This window comes from Periplaneta americana, chromosome 7 (genome assembly GCF_040183065.1).
Source record: "Periplaneta americana isolate PAMFEO1 chromosome 7, P.americana_PAMFEO1_priV1, whole genome shotgun sequence".
NCBI lineage: Eukaryota > Metazoa > Arthropoda > Insecta > Blattodea > Blattidae > Periplaneta > Periplaneta americana.
The window spans coordinates 149,738,048-149,755,287 of record NC_091123.1 but is presented as its reverse complement, the minus strand read 5'-3'; the positions used below and the strand labels follow the sequence as shown (position 1 = coordinate 149,755,287).

The window sequence follows — 17,240 nt, the reverse complement described above, 5'->3', positions numbered from 1 at the left end:
TGCTAACCACTAGGATCGCTAATATCGCCTCATTACAGACGATGCGAAATAGTACCTGCACAGCCTATTGTTTCTAGTACCCTCATAAACTCAAGCTTCTTGTCTGTATATACTAGACCATACCTGCACAAACAGCGCTCAACGAGAGCGGGAGAGCTGTGTTTACCGCTCGCCGAAACGGAGAGGAAGATACGTCAGAATGACACAGACTTGCTATAGGTAGAGGACAGGGAAACGACCACTCAGCTATCTAGTGGAGTGCAGTGTGTAGGCCTATTCTCAGTAACTGTTTCACGTTGCTTACCTACTGCTACAGTACAGTATGGAGGAATCTAAAAGACGGAACATAACATTTAACATTTAACGATATACAGCTCGAACTCATTGATATTCAATGTGACCTAAGGGCTAAAGATCGTTTGAATAATACTACTAGCCTGGTTGAGTTTTACAAGACTAAACATTAGCAATAATATCCACTACTACACAGGGTGGCTGTGAAAATGATTGCTATGTTTGGCTCAACATTTATATTTGTGAGCAACTGTTTTCTATAATCAACTTTAATAAAGGCAGTCATCGAACATCTGTAACTGATGTTTCATTACGATCAGTAGGCTACTGTTCCTTTCAGCTGCCAACAGCATAAAACCTCGTTTTGATGTACTGATAAATAAAAATATAAAAAAATGATATTGTACATTTAAGTAGCTATATAATTTCTATTATTTCTGTAAAATAAATATTTCTTTATTAATTAATAATAGTCCAAGATAGTTTTGCAAACACTGAACTGGAATTCATTTCATAAACACTCGTAATACTATTTCCTTTTGTACGAGATCACCCCTTCTTCCAGTCCACCCTTATACAGAGCGCAGTTAATATCTGCATTCCGCTCATAAGCTGTGAGCCGGCTCGGAGAGCGCAAACCTTGTGTAGGCCTGTACTAGACTGTGGTATTAAGTAAGCTGATCCTGACTGTAGGAAAAGGAAGAAGCAAAACAGAAAGAGAAGCACAGTGAAGATAAAAGAAGAAATGAATAGAATAAAGGAAGGAAGGACGGTAGAAAAAATGAAGGCGAGGAAGAAGAAAGAAAAGAAGGCGGAGATGACCGTACCGGTGTGTCCGTTGTTGGTGAGCGTCATGACGTGCGGGCGCAGGGAGTAGTTCCACCAGATGAACCGGGGGTGGTGCTTCGTGATGGCCGTGGTGGTGTCCAGCACGATGGGACTCTGACTGCCGCCCCCGCACGTCGAGAACAGCTTGGGCCACTTCGCTGGCCCTGCGAACATTACAGGGATGGACTGAAATGTGAGCCTGTGCGCCCCTAGATGAATCCTTGTTACGTTCTCACACCGAAGCCTTTACTTCCTGATTCCTACTTCGTGAATGATCGGAGCCAATCGTGTCTCATTTTCACTGATACGTCGTTCTTTTGACGTTGAATATGCCTTTACCCGCACCCAAAATGAGCACCTGTTTCGGGATCCGTGGTGAAACAAAAGATGGTAGAATTTCAAATTATTACTGTAACAAAACTATGAGTCACAGCCGAAAACTACTGTCCGCATTTCACGAGAAGATCCGAGCAAGGAATGCGAGTTTTTCCCCCATTGTTATAACCTGTCCCCGACACGGAACCGGCCGGCCAATGACTGAGCCTTGTTTGTACCAGCCGACCAATGACACCACTCCTATCCACCTGCTCCTTCAAGAACGCGAAGTTACTGGCTTAGTCTCTCCTCTTACCCCGCAAGGACCATACTCCCCTCGCAGGGATCCTCTCGTGAAATTTGGACAGTAATGTAATTGTTAGTTAGTCCACAAACCAATGGAATTTCAGGAGGAGCGCATTACAACCCAGCACGACGACCATTCAAGATCCATTGCGCTTACTCCCAAGCTAGGCGCATTTCCAAACCACACCGGTTGACTATACTAAGGTTCGTTGCGTATCCAGGTTTCGAGCAAGCAACCCCACTCGCCCCTAGGCCAGCCTTCTCCGTGCATCGCAAGCCGGCTTTCAAGGAATGCATTTGAATGATGACGGAATGGAGAAATATTGACGAAATGATGTAAGCAGATGTCAGATATGGGGAAACGGTAGAACCCCGAGAAAGTCCCCAACTACGAACCTGTCCGCCACAGTGTTTTATGTGAATCATGTGCTGTATAAGACAGTTCCGCCATAATCCGTGCATTAAGGACGAGTTTTGAATATTTAAATTATACTCACCGTCAAATGTTCCATAGCCAAAGTGTTTTGGTTTCTTGTCACATTTAATGTTTTCACTGGTTTTGGAGTGAGGGGAAGTCTTTGTGGTAGAGTCCGGCGAAGAAGTTACTATAAAAAGAACATTAGGTCAGTAAAATAATAATAATAATAATAATAATAATAATAATAATAATAATAATAATAATAATAATATAGTCTTATTATTTCACAGAACTCACACAAGAATATCTTTCTAAATATAAACATTCAACACAAAGACCTATAGGCCTATTTATAAAGGCGTAGCCTACCTAGCATTGTGATTTTATCTGTTTTGGTGATTTATCTGGTAACAGTTGACAGCATTGGAAAGACGGCCATATTAACATTTAAGAACAATTTTACGTAATCCACACTGTAGGCCTAATACCTTTTAAGATAAAATAATTTACTCCAAAGTGTTACAGTATCAGATTAGTTAAAAATGCAATTAATACGTACACTCGTTCGAAAGATAATCCAAGCTATTCCCATCCGAGTTGTCTCCTGTGTCGTTTATCAGTGTTGCATTGCTGTCTGCAAACTCTGTAAATAAATTAACATTATCTTACGATACTTTGCACACAGTTAAATTTTACATCTTTAACGTACAAGTACAATAAATTGACAAGGATATTCTGTTTCCCTCAGTTCGCTATGGGGTCAGGAGTATGTTCTTTTATGCGCCGTAAACCCATGACGTTACACCCACAGATTTACCTCTAAGGGCCGGTATTATAAACTCCGTTTAAACCTTACGTTCAGTTTAAACTGAAGTTTTTCGTTCTGCTTCGTATTATAAACCTCAACTACCAGTTAATCTTGAGTTAAGTTGAGTTTAACTTAAACGACAGTCCTCTGCCGTTTAAACTGCAGTTCAAGGCTCAACAGTGCAAGATGGCGCTTCCCGCAATACACATGGATATTGAAAATGTTTTCCAAGAACTTACGAGCGACGATAAGTGAATGCTCAATATTACTGAACGACCACAGCGGCCAAGAATTTTTCGAAATAGAGTGCACCACTACGATATATATATATATATATATATATATATATATATATATATATATATATATACACATACAGGGTGCGGCATTTAATGTTTCCTATTTTCAAACCCCCATAACTTATTTAGTTTACAAGTAAATTACAAGAAATTAATCAGTTTACAACCATTATAATCTTGGAATTACAGTACATTTTATGTTTTGAAAATAATGTCTTTAAGATGTCCTCCATTGGCGTCAATGCATTGTTGCAATCTTCCCTGCACACCGACCTTACTCGCCGCAATGTCTCAGGTGTAACATCAGCAATTTCTTCACGAATCGCGGTTTTAAGGTCCTCGATGTCATGAAGGATACGACCGTAGACCTTACTCTTAAGATACCCCCACAAAAAGAAGTCTGGTGCAGTGAGATCAGAGGAAACAGAGGGCCACTGTATGTCACCTAATATGGAGATAAGTCGCCTAGGGAAAGCAGCACGAAGTGTGTTCATTGAAACACGTGCTGTATGGGATGTGGCTCCATCCTGTTGAAACCACAGGCGCTGAATGTTCCAGTTACGCCGCACGGAACGATACAGACTTCTCTGCAGAGCCGTTCTCACACGTTCGACATTATCAGGAGTCCGCGCCGTTTTCTGACGAACTCGAGCTTTGTTTTGAACCGATCCCGTTTCACGCCACTGACGCACCCGCACACTGATTATTTTTCGTGATGGTGCAACTCCACGTTGATTATCACAAAAATCCGCCTAAACTCGCGCTGGACAGCAACAATTGACTTGGTTGAAACAAACTGTTCAACACAGAAAATGCGCTGTTGCACCGGCCAACGTTCCATGGTTAACTAAAGGCTTTGCTACACCGAATCCCAGTGTTGGGATGTGGCTAACTAAATCCAAGGCTTTGCTACACCGAATCCCTGTGTTTGCAAACATGTTTTACCAACAATGTGAACAGAATCGCCAACTTAAAAAGGGAAACGTTAAATGCCGCACTCTGTATATAGTAGTAGTAGTAGTATTTATTTATTTAACCTGGTAGAGATAAGGCCGTCAGGCCTTCTCTGCCCCTCTACCAGGAGATTCCAACTACAATATCAACAATAAAATTACAATTAGTATTAAATTTACAATTACAATTACAAATAATATTACAGTTAGTATTAAATTTACAATTACAATAAAATCAAAGTACGAAAAGATTACCTGAATAATTAAAGCTAGATAATTTATCATAGAGAAAGAATATTTTATATTTACTGAATTACAAATTAAATCTAGAATAACAAAATTGTATAGTGATGAAATTACTGAATATTGAAATATTTTGTGATAGATTAAAGAAACTATTTACAAGTAATCAATTACTGACCAAGTGCCTAGTAAGTTTTCGTTTGAATTCAATTTTATTTCGAAAGTCCCTGATGCTAGCAGGTAGCGAATTCCAGAGTCTTGGCAAAGCTATTGTGAAAGAAGATGAGTATGAGTATATACATACATGAGTTTTAAAACAGATTGAGGTTTTCGAAGCGGACAGTCCTAACCTTCAAAATTAGGCTTTATAGTCCTAACCTTGTTTCGAAAAATTGAAATTCGGATACAGCATGCAACAGAAAAATGAGAAAGTTAAAAAATATGTGTTTTAGGGATTGAATTTAAAGATTATTTGAAAAAATAAATGATTTCTTTTTTATTTTTGAAAAGATTCTGTTGAATCTCTGCATCAGTTACTAGTTGCGCTGAGCTATTTTTCCTCTGGAAGTCCTAGGCATACTGAAAACGATGGAAGACTTCGAAGGTGTCCATAAATCTATTATAAACCTATTGAGCATTGTACTGTGTGTGGCAGATAGTCTCCTGGTAAGATTTGCTATGGGGCCTGATTTATAAACACACTAATAATATTACCTAATTTTACTAGACTCATAAAAATAATTGTATTGCTTGACTGGATTGTTTCATAAACATTCTAGGCAACACATAAAATACGCATACTAATATTATTACTTCATTACTCAGTTGATTCTGTATGGAGTTACGTCCCGGATGGTCATGCAAGGTTTAGTTTGGCTGTATTGTGTTTGGGAGTATAACGTTGGTAGCCAGCGTTAAGAAACTATTTGAGGTTAAGTCTGACAAGCATACTGAAGTATGCGGTATTGGTCATCTTTACGTTTTATTATGATATTCTCTCTGATATCGAAGAACAAAGATGTTTCTTAATGAAGATTCTCCACGAGCGTCTGCTATTTTAAATCAATAATGTAATTAAACGGCTACGATCGTCTTCTTTTCTTTCCTAGCAGTAATACCAATCGTATTCCACTATGGTTTAACTTAACCGAGACTCTGTAATACGGTACGTTGAGTTAAACTCGCGGTTAGGTTTAACTTAGGTTTAACATAATCTTTAGATTAACCGTATTTATAAAACCGGGCCTAAAGCAGTGAGTGGTCGTCAGCACTCGCTGAAATGGGTAAGGAGTAAAGACTATATTGCAATAAGCACCGTTGTGCAGCCACGGATGCACGCTAGTGCAATGTCTTATCCGCGGGTAAGAGACACTAGCCCGAGGGTGCACTGTGCTGATGACCGATGCTCTAAAGCAGCGGTGACCAAAACTCGAGCTGCAGTGATTACATGCGACAGACAGCCTATGAAGTAAGGATACGAAAGAAAGGTAGTTGGCATGAAAACTACAACCAATGGTGGTTCCTGTACTAACATCTCGATCAATCCCGTGGATAAAAAGCTCAAGCTCTGCTGTATCAGTAATGTCACTGCTGTCATCAAGAGCCAGTGAATAATATACGATTTTTCTTGGTTCTTTTTTTAAACTTCCTCTTGAATATAATCAAGAATTTTCTAAATGTTTCTCTTGATACTTGGTCGAGAAATTCTTAGTTTTTCAAAATTAAGAACTTCTTATGGACAAGTTATTTAAACTATTTTAATCATTACTCTTTTGAGAAATTCTGTTCTATTAAAAGGCTTTAAAGCACGAGATATTTCAAACCCCATTAGGTAGCTGACTTCCTTACATTTACTTATGTCATCTTTCTCTTCTTGGCTATGATTTAAAACATGTCAATTCCTGGCGTTTAACAGTTCGTTGGCACATAATATTGAATCAGTTTTTCTACAATATTATTATTAAATGAACAACTAATAAATAGTACTCTCATCCAAAGATTAAGAAGATTAAAATTGAGATAAAACCTAATAATTTTATCCTTCTAGGAAGAAGATCTAAAAATATCAGTATTCATGCACGTAGGGTAAACATTGGTAATTTCGTGATAATTTCATGAAAATTAATTTAAAATGCAAATGTGTAAATATATCCTTATTCCGATTTTTTCATCTAAAAGACGATAATTTGCTGTACAAATCTGGAGACATAAAAGATTGGACACGTTCTTGAACAAGTGCCAAAAACAACTTTTACAACTTAAGCTAAAAGGTTGGTTATTTCGTGATAACCTTGGTAATTTCGTGATATTACATTGACTATTTCGTTTATATGACGTCACTCCATTTTCGACCAATGAAGTGTAATGAAATTTTGAATTCCAACCAATCACAGTCACACTTTGCGACAATTTTTGCAGCTAGATTTATCGCTATCCATTTATCGCATGGTCGTTCTTTTGTTTAGTCGTCGCCAACTGTTTCCCCGTAAATTGATGATCATGAATACATTAAGATGCAACTATACGGTTAAACATTTCTTTCAACTTTAAAGCAATGAATGCAAGATTGATATTAATATTAATTAATATATTTACGCAGTGAAGACCACGTTCAAAACGGCGCTCCATGTAGACATAAAATCTTCATGCATCTTAATTTAACGTACGTTTTAAACTTGATTCTTTCAATATTCTTCCCACATTGCATGCATACGCGATTGGAATATTGAACTGTGTAGATGCAGTCTTAGTTCCGTTACACACTACAGCGAAAATGCGTTTGTCGAGCTATAAAAAATGCTTTCCTGTAGCACGTAGAAATAAGGCACAGCTGACACTGGTCGTGCTCACACAGGTAATCTAACCTATAACTGTAGCCTATAAAATACATCTTCATCTTCCAATTCCATGTCCATTGTAGGCTATCTGAAAAAAATTACATTCCTTCATTCAGACTTCAACAATTCTTCATTTAATTAATGTATTAATCAGGTTACTGTAATTATATTATAAAATTTTAAATCAAATCATGATTTCAGCAGATAATGAAAATGTATTCATATTATAATAATAAGAGAAAAGTGCAGTACATGTAATTAACATTGTTAAACCTGTATTTCGCTTTTCGCAATTGGCATTACTGAATAATAACATCGAATTTCTTTATTTCAGTAATCGATATTCATCTATTTCAACTTCACAATGTTTGAATAGGTTAAGTATTCGTAAATATACAATTATTAATATTTTGTGATCTAATTTTAGAGATATATTATTTACATTTTTATTTTATTCACGAAATAGTCGAGGTCTGAGATTTCCCAGATAAATCCACTCGCTTCGCTCGTGGATTTATCGGCAGATCTCAGACCTCTCGTGACATTACTACAAGAATTGTGAAAAAGTTCATTAAAGTCAAATGAAATTCTCATTTATTGTTACAAGACTTCAAACATAGTAATTCTGTCTAATATTAATAGCAAGAAAACATAGAAAAACAAAGAAAATAAGAATGAAATCAAAGTAAAAATTGAAATTGAAAAGGGATCTTCTTTGCCCTGAAAGGGTGAACATTTTTATTACGGACTTTACTATAGCCTATATTACTAGGGTAACTCCAAAAGTAATGCATAACATTTGTTTAAAAATCATATTTTTATCCTACAGCTTTGCTATTTGCACAGAATGTAGATACATCCTTCAGGAACAAAATGTCACGCTCCCACATAATCCCCGTCCCGTTCAACTGCCTTACGTAACCTAGGAACGAGGGCCTGTAGACCAGCACGGTAAAAGTCTGGACCAACACGTCTGAGCCACTCTTTAGCAGCGTGCACAAGGGAGTCATCTTCTAACTTCGTTCCGCGAAGGGATCCTTCAGTTTACCAAAGAGATGGTAATCGCACGGTGTCAGTTCAGGACTGTAAGGCGGTTGTTTCAGTGTTGTCTATCCGAATTTTCTGATTTGGTCTGTGGTCTTGTGACTGACATATGACTGTGCGTTGTCGTGCAATAGCAGAACATCCTGCTTCTCCTGATGCCGTAGAACACGACTCAGTCGAGCTTGAAGTTTTTTGAGAGTTGCCACATACGCGTCAGAATTAATGGTGGTTCCGTGTGGCATGATGTCCATAGACAAGAGTCCTTCTGAATCGAAAAACACAGTAGCCATAACTTTTCCTGCCGAAGGTGCACTTTTGAATTTCTATTTCTTTGGTGAATTTGCATGATGCCACTCCATTGTCTGCCTCTGTCACCGGTCCAAAATGGTGGAGCCATGTTTCATCTTCTGTCACAATTCTTGCAAGTAAGTCATCTAGCACTTATCATTGGCACTTAGCATGATAACAAATCAAACAGAAGCTACACTGAACCCATTGCGTTCCCCTTTTCTTTTGTGTTATCAAATCTTATCTTCAGATTTCTAAAATTAGTATTGTAATACAATTTTTAAAATAGTATAAAATGTAACGCTTAATGCTCAACAAAATTTCGCCTCAATCAGCTAAGATTTCTATCAGTAAAGCTAAGCCTATATGGCGACTACAGCTGTATCTAAAATTCTAAAAAGATTTTCTAAAAATTCATTAAGATATAATAAATCATTGTACCAAATATCATATCCTTACCTTTAGTAATAAGTCTGTAATGTAATTACAAACATCCACAAAATTTATACGCCTGAGAAATCGACGCTAATTTGCTCTCTCCAAACATAAAAGCTCACTGAAGCAGCTACAATAGTCACACAAAGCGTAGCTGTATGTTTCTGGAAACCGGACAACACATGCAATCCCTTGGCGGAAATTTGAATCTCATAACACCATTGGTTAGTTCACGAAAGAGCCAAGAAAAAGTGTCACGAAATAACCACTGCCACGAAATTACCAATGTTTAACTTACTCTACAGAAGAATTATAGAAACACATACTTAGTGATCAGTAATAATAAATAATATAATAATAATAATAATAATAATAATAATAATAATAATAATATAATACATTATTCAGCGTGGAAATTAATGTTTCTATGTACTCCTAATTGAACCGTTGAGCAAAGTAAACATATTACTTTTGTCCGACAGAACAACAAAAAAGTTCTCCTTCTCATTCTTTACGAAACCACCTCTTACTGCTTGTAGAGACAGAGTTTGTAGAACGACATGATACCGCCACTGCTTGCTTACCTTCAGTACGTGAATGAAACCCACAGCAATGTACAAGCAACTCCTCGTATTTTTTTTTAATACCTGTTCGGTGTAATCACGACACCCGCTTTGGTCACCGCTGCTCTAAAGCATAATGTTACTTTTTAAGGGGTTTGTGAAAGGTTCCTTAGTTATGCAATAGGTCTACAAGAAACGAAAATTAGTTTTCTTTTTGTTCACAATAAACATTTTCATTTCTGTATGCCTTTTGTATGCTAGTTCAAGAAATCGAACTGTATCTGGAGTACGGTAACTGTTATCTTAACAAATAACTGAATTGTTATGGATCGTGTAACACGTATATAATAACAGTGTATTTGTCATGTTCATGCTTAATTTTGTGAGCTAAGTAAGAATAATAATATGTGTCATATTCATGTTTAATTTTGTGAGCTTGCGAGACGCTGTCTGTTTCAAGGTTGAGATTCACAAAGGGGTCGTGCGTTTTAGCCAAACAATAATTATTATGTCAGGAAACAATGCGAGCTTCATCTTAGCAGGCAATTAAATGGTCAGGCTTCAGCAATTTCATGAGCCTCCTTTTTATGTAAATTTGATTGCAATTTACAGATCATGGTATGTGAACTGTTATTGTGGAGGGTCTGTTTCTTCGAACAATGCCGAGCTTAGACTATAAAGACATTTCCTTATCGTGTTCTTGTTAGGTGCAATTTAATACAGGAAATGTGTAATAAACAAATGTAATATATAATTCGAAGGGCTTTATTTGAGCTACATCTACAGTCTCAAAATCACGAAGTCTTATCTGTTTTCGTTGTTGAATGTATCCAAGACAGTTTGGAAAACGACAAAATTATTAAAACTAAAACTTTATGTACTATAAACTGTAACAGTCATTCATAAATTGAATGAAACGGACCATTCCTAGTGTTCAATTCTATCGAAAGGGACGAAATCCAGCGTATGTTTAACACGCAAGACTTCTGCAGACTTAACTGTACAGACTTACCTCAGGAATTTTCTAAAGATTATTATTTTACAGAATATATCTGTTATGGTAACAATTAATATTAGAGGAGAAAAATTCGCTCCTGCGCCGGGGATCGAACCCGGATCCTTGGTTCTATATACCAAGCACTCTCACCATTGAGCTACGCCGAAGTCCAATCCACAGTACAGGATCGAACTCCACTCCTTCAATGTTTTTCCCTTTGTGGCCTGACTCCAAGTTGGGCATGTATGTTGACATTTTATTAAGTCAACTGCCATTATACAAGGAGCGCACTCTTGGTGACTGGGATTCCACAGTAATGTGCACAGTAATCTGTACAGAAATATGCACTATTCCTAGCTTAGATGTAATCTACTCGCAATATTTACGCAAATACATGTTATCGCTAACAGTGGCGCTATCTCTCAGTAATGTTCAGAACGAAGGCGGTAGAGAGAGAAAGAAAAGCAAATTTCTTCCTTTTAACGACGCCACAGACCAACGTCATGTCCTTATGTTGGCGACATTGTGCATGTAGTTAAATTTGGTCGTAACTGTAACGGCATGGTTCGAAACTACCATAGCAAATTCTCCAGTTTACCGGACGAAATCAGTAAGTATATGAATAAGAAAATAGGCTAATAAGAGTATAAAATAAATAAGGGGAGAGTCGGGTAGTATCGGACAGTGCGTTTATTTCATCTACCACCATATGGTAGTACCTGAATGACACGGTTACGTTTCTCTATGCGACATCACAGAAACGTAACCATGTCAATCAGGTACTATCATCGTGTGGTAGATGAAAGAAACTCACTGTCCGATATTACCCGATGTCCGATACTACCCGACTCTCCCCTATGTAAGCATGGAAATAAAATGAAATGTAGCATACTAAATGAATAAACGAATAAGTTCATTAATAACAAATAATTGAAATAATTATGTGAACAAAAAGTTACCCGCTATTAAGTAAGTAAATATATTAGAAAATTAGAGCAGGATATGTAAATAAATAAATAAATAAATAAATAAATAAATAAATAAATAATCATCTACTAAATGAAAAAATGCAAGTACAAAACAAGTAAGTCTATAAATTGATAGGAAATGAAAAAGTAAATGCGATATAGATGATTGTACGCTATGTAGTGCAAGGCTGTCGTGGTCACGTGTACCCTATCGTATTTCAGAACATGATTATAGGTATCGCGTTGCTAGGTTACGCAACAATTGGGAGTAAAGCTCAGCGTCAGGGCGGTTCGAAGCGAGAGAATTAGTGAACTTGAAAACGTAAATGAAGAACATTGCTATGTTACTCTTGTAATTATGCTGCTTAATTACGGTTCATTACCTCCTAGCTGCAGGATGTTCAGCAGGAAACGTTTCCACTCTGAATCAAACAACCTTACCCCACTTCGGCATGCGCGCAGTTTTGAAATTTTCCGTCTGTTTTTTAAGATAATTTACAATCAGAAGCAACCCAACACATTAGGGCAGCTGTGGCGAAAATGTAATCGTGTGCCGAGCCACTGTGTAACCTGCTACGTGCATAGCACCTATGGAGGGAGGCGGACACCCGAAGGGGAAGTGAAGCAACTGTCTGACTTATTAACGGATTTTCATTTTCCTTACGTCAAGCACTTAAATATAATTTTATACAGTACAAGGCTACAAACTAATGTTTAGTACGTGTAACGAAGAAAGAAATGAACAATAAATGAACAATATCACAACCTAAAATAAACTGTCTTCAGAATGTCTCTGCGACAAAGTTTCAAAATCAGGAATTTTGTCACTTACTGCCAGTCGTAGTTGATCACGAAGTATTTGTCTGTCAGTCGTGATCTAAATTTGATTTTTACTATTTTAATTGTTGAAAATAATTTTTCACAAACGTAAGTTGTAGCGAACATGGCTTCAACAGAGCAAGCGAAAGAACGAAGCTTCGGATATTTATTTTTTGACAAAGAATTGAAAGTTCAACATTTGTCAAGTCCTTACATCTAGCTTTCATTTGACATCACATAGTAAATCAGTGAGTTCAAATTGAAAAGCTAACCTCATTATTCGTACATCTGCTGAAATAGGGTGACGTAAAGAGATGTTGTTGTTGATGATGATGATGATGATGATGATGACAACAACAATAACACTTAACCTTTTAATGTTTCATCAGTAACATGTAGTATAATGCCGTTTTATGTTATACAACCGTTTTCCTCGTAATACTTGTGAACAAATCATACATTTAATATTCTCATCATATTGACAGCAAAAAATGCGTCCTCCCATCCTACTTGGAACTTTCGTACAAGGTTTCGAGAGAGACATATGCCACTCGCAGGTCAGAGACAAATGCAAATGGAACGGAGTTTGACTCCAGTGAGTGAGATGGTGGGGGTTGGCGGAGGTTAGAAGCAAGCGAAATGCACAGCTATCACTGCGAGCCACAATGTCTCGCGAGTCACGTTCTCGCCACGGCTGCATTAGGGTTAGCACGAAAAGAGTGCTTTTAATTCTGAGTAAAGCCTTCCCGTAATTGCTGGAGTGATCTTTTATTTAAAATTGTATAATGGTTAGATGACTCGCAACCAACGAACCGGGTTCATTTCCAGGCGAAATGATAGGGCCTATTTATTTTTAAGAAGGCGGCAGCGATCTGCAATACCGTTAATTTTGTGGAATCAAGCTGAAGTATGATATTTCTAAGTGTATTTTATGTTTTCAAAATGTACTTTAAATTTTATTTCGTTTTTATTTTGAAAGAGTTTATGGCTTACGACTAGATTCGAATGTAACATTTTGCACTTCTTACAAATGCAATAATTAAAGACAATGTAAATCATTCAAACCTGTCACATCACACCTTGCACAGTCTACAATGCCTCTGATTTTGTTACAAAATTCATATAGAGCGTTCAGTACTTCTTGAATGACTGAACATAGTTGTCTAAGTATTACGTACAGTATACTGTAAAACTTGGCTACTTATTTGAACCTTCTTGAATGGCTCTGAAAAAAAAAACAGATATTTGCAGATTTTCAGGAGTAAAACTTAGTTGAATTTTCAATGCGCTTTAATATTAAAACTTATTACGACTATGACGGCTTATACTTGCTGTATGTATATATGTATGTATGTATGTATGTATGTATGTATGTATGTATGTATGTATGTACGTACGTACGTATGTATGTATGTATGTATGTATGTATGTATGTATGTATGTATGTATTTTTATTTATTTTATTGGGTTATTTTACGACGCTGTATCAACATCTAGGTTATTTATCGTCTGAATAAAATGAAGGTAATAATGCCGGTGAAATGAGTCCGGGGTCCAGCACAGAAAGTTACCCAGCATTTTCTCGTATTGGGTTGAAGGAAAACCCCGGAAGAAACCCCAAGCAGGTAACTTGCCCCAACCGGGATTCTAACCCGGACTACCTGGTTTCGCTGCCAGACGCGCTGACCGTTACTCCTCAAGTATGTATGTATGGACTGTACGTACGTACGTACGTACGTATGTATGTATGTAAAATTCAAATTATGGTTTATTTAACGACGCTCGCAATTGCAGAGGTTATCTCAGCGTCGCCAGTGTGCCGGAATTTTGTCCCGCAGGAGTTCTTTTACATGCCAATAAATGTACTGACATGAGTCTGTCGCATTTAAGCACACTTAAATGACATCGATCTGGGCCGGGATCGACCTCGCAACCTCGAGCACAGAAAGCCAGCGCTATACCGACTACACTACCGAGACCGACTGTATGAATGTGTATATGTTTACTTTTTTATTTTAGTAAGTTATATTACGACGCTTTATCAACATTTTAGATTATTTAGCATCTGAATGAGATGAAGGTGATAATGCCGGTGAAATGAGTCCAGGGTACAGTACCGAAAGTTATCCAGCTTTTGCTCATATTGGGTTGAGGGAAAACTCCGAAAAAAACCTCAACCAGGTAACTTGTCCCGACCGGGAATCGAACTGGGGCCACCTGGTTTCGCGGCCAGATGCGCTAGCCGTGTGGACTGTGCATGTATGTATGTATGTATGTATGTATGTATGTATGTATAGACTGTCATGGCGGATTGTAGAGTGTGACGCTTGTATCGGCTCGTGAGTTCGCTTACTTTTTCGGAGGTGTTTGTAAGTTGTGTACGCTAGTTTTGTGTCAAATCAGTGTATTTAGCACTCAGTTCCTGCTTGCCTGAAAATGGGAAGGAGAAACCAAAAGCAAGAGGTTCCAGCTGCTGACGATGGTGTTAGGCGCAGTGTACAGGAAGCGTGGAGGGATCCCGCCATGTTGTGTGAACTTGCCAACCTAATAAAGGACTCGGTGCGGGACGCGATAGTGTCGGAGTTAAAGGCCGCACTCGACAGAAACAGTGCTCTTATCGAGAAATTGGAAACGGCCTTAAAAGAAAAGGACGAGAAAATTTCTGTTCTAGAAGCGAAGTTAGAAGAAAAGCACGACTGCTTGGAGCAGTATCAACGCCGTCAGTGTCTGCGTATCTTCGGGGTGCCAGAGTCTGAAGGTGAGGATACTGACGCGATAGCAGTTGATGTCGCAGCCCAAATCGGTGTGGAATTGGAGGTGCACGACATCGACAGGAGCCATCGTGTGGGGAGGAGAGGAGAACGCCCACGACCGGTGATCGTTAAGTTTGTGAGTTACAGGAAAAGAAGGGAAGTCTTCCTGAACAAGAAGAAACTTAAAGGTAAACCAATTACGATTAGAGAAGACTTGACTCAAGCCAGGCACAAACTGTTAAGACAATGTATTGACAAATATGGCGTCACTAGTGTCTGGACAATTGATGGCAACATCTTTGTCAAAACTGGAGAGGTCAAGAGGCAGATTTCTCGTGCGTCTGACATTCACTAGTTCTGTTATGCGACTCGCCTGCACTCACAGATTATTTCTGATTTTATTTACTGTATTTCCTTTGATTTAGTGTTATAATTAATTTAGTATTATTCTAATTGATTTAGTCTAGTGTTATACTTATATTAACTTATTTACTATAACTTTTACTATATAAACTTTATTAATTTAATAATTAACTTTTTTTCTTCTTATTTCTTTAGCATTTAGCACTGTAATTTTAAGTTATTATTGCTAGGAAATAGTTTAAAAACTTCAACTGCATTTAGGTTGGTACCATTGAGAACCAAAAGCAGCATGTTCACCCGACAGTCCCTCAGGTCAGTGTACAGAGCCCGGTGTCCTCTATTAACACGAACAATAGCAACCCTACCTGCCCACTGCCCTGTACCGCAGACATACTCAAGGCTGCGCTTTCTTTCTCTCCTTTGTCACTTAATGTTGTTCACGTGAATGCACAAAGTCTGTTGTGTCATTTTGACGAATTTTCTTCTATCTTCTCACCTTTAGACATTCACGTTATTCTTATCTCCGAATCTTGGTTACATCCTAATCTTCCTTCCACTCTCGTAAACCTTCCTGGCTATACGCTTTGCCGTAATGACAGAGAGGGCAAGAGAGGCGGAGGGGTGGCTGGTTATATTAGATCCGATTTGCGACCTAAAATTATTCATAATTCTCCAAGCCAGTACTCTGCCAAACCCGAGTTCATGTTCATTGAAATTTGCACCTTATTCACAAAATGTCTAGTGTGTGTCGTATATAAACCCCCACATATATATGACGTAGATGATTTCGAAACCGCCTTACTAAACGTAACGCCGCAATATGAGAACGTTATAATCATGGGTGACTTCAATTCAAACTTACTTGACTCACATTCTAGTACCACTAAAAGACTTCAATCATTCTTTCAGTGCCTTGATATGGTAATTCTACCCCTAGCTCCCACACATCATACGGAAGGTACAGACACATTACTGGACTTGATAATTACTAACAATGCCGACAAAATACTGACGCATGGACAGTTGCCTGCACCAGGACTATCAGGGCATGATATCATTTATCTATCATTTAATCTGCAGTGTCCTAAATCGGCTCCCAAAGTAATTACTTACAGGGATATTAAAAGAATAGATGATATTGCACTGAAAGAAGACGCTGCACAACTTCCATGGCACATGATCTGGACATTACGAACTGTAGGCGAGAAAGTAGACTTATTCAATACGTTAATACTTCAACTTTATGACAAACACGCACCATTAAAGACCAAACGTACCAGAAGAAACCCAGCCCCTTGGATGACGACTGAAATACGTAGCCTGATGTCCGAACGCGACTTAGCTTATAGAAAATACACCCGCAACAAAAACGACGAATATTTTAACTCCTATAAACACCTAAGAAATAGAACGACTCAACTAATAAGAAACGCTAAACTGAAATACTCCTACAAACTTATAGAACCCAACACAACCCCTTCCGAATTATGGAAAAATCTGAAGGTTATTGGACTTGGAAGGGCTAGTGAACAAGCAGACATTCCCATCCCACTTGACCGCTTGAACGAACACTTTGTAAAGGACCCGAGCTTGAACGACACAACGAAACAAGACACAGTTTTGCCTGACTCAGTTCCCCCAACTCGAGACAAATTCTATTTTACCGACGTCACTCCCATTGACGTAATGAAAGCCATCCGACGCATCAA

At 38.0% G+C, this 17,240-nt stretch overlaps 1 protein-coding gene across 1 annotated transcript in view; it reads right to left on the bottom strand.

The window, feature by feature from the left end:
* Window positions 1-17,240, bottom strand: part of LOC138702799 (uncharacterized) — a 60,657-nt gene that overhangs the window by 10,764 nt on the left and 32,653 nt on the right. The window contains exons 8-10 of the mRNA XM_069830096.1: window positions 2,721-2,804; window positions 2,241-2,348; window positions 1,122-1,286 (exon numbers count right to left, since the gene is read on the bottom strand). Of these exons, the coding sequence (XP_069686197.1) occupies window positions 1,122-1,286; window positions 2,241-2,348; window positions 2,721-2,804 (357 nt within the window). The remainder of the gene's footprint in view (window positions 1-1,121; window positions 1,287-2,240; window positions 2,349-2,720; window positions 2,805-17,240) is intronic.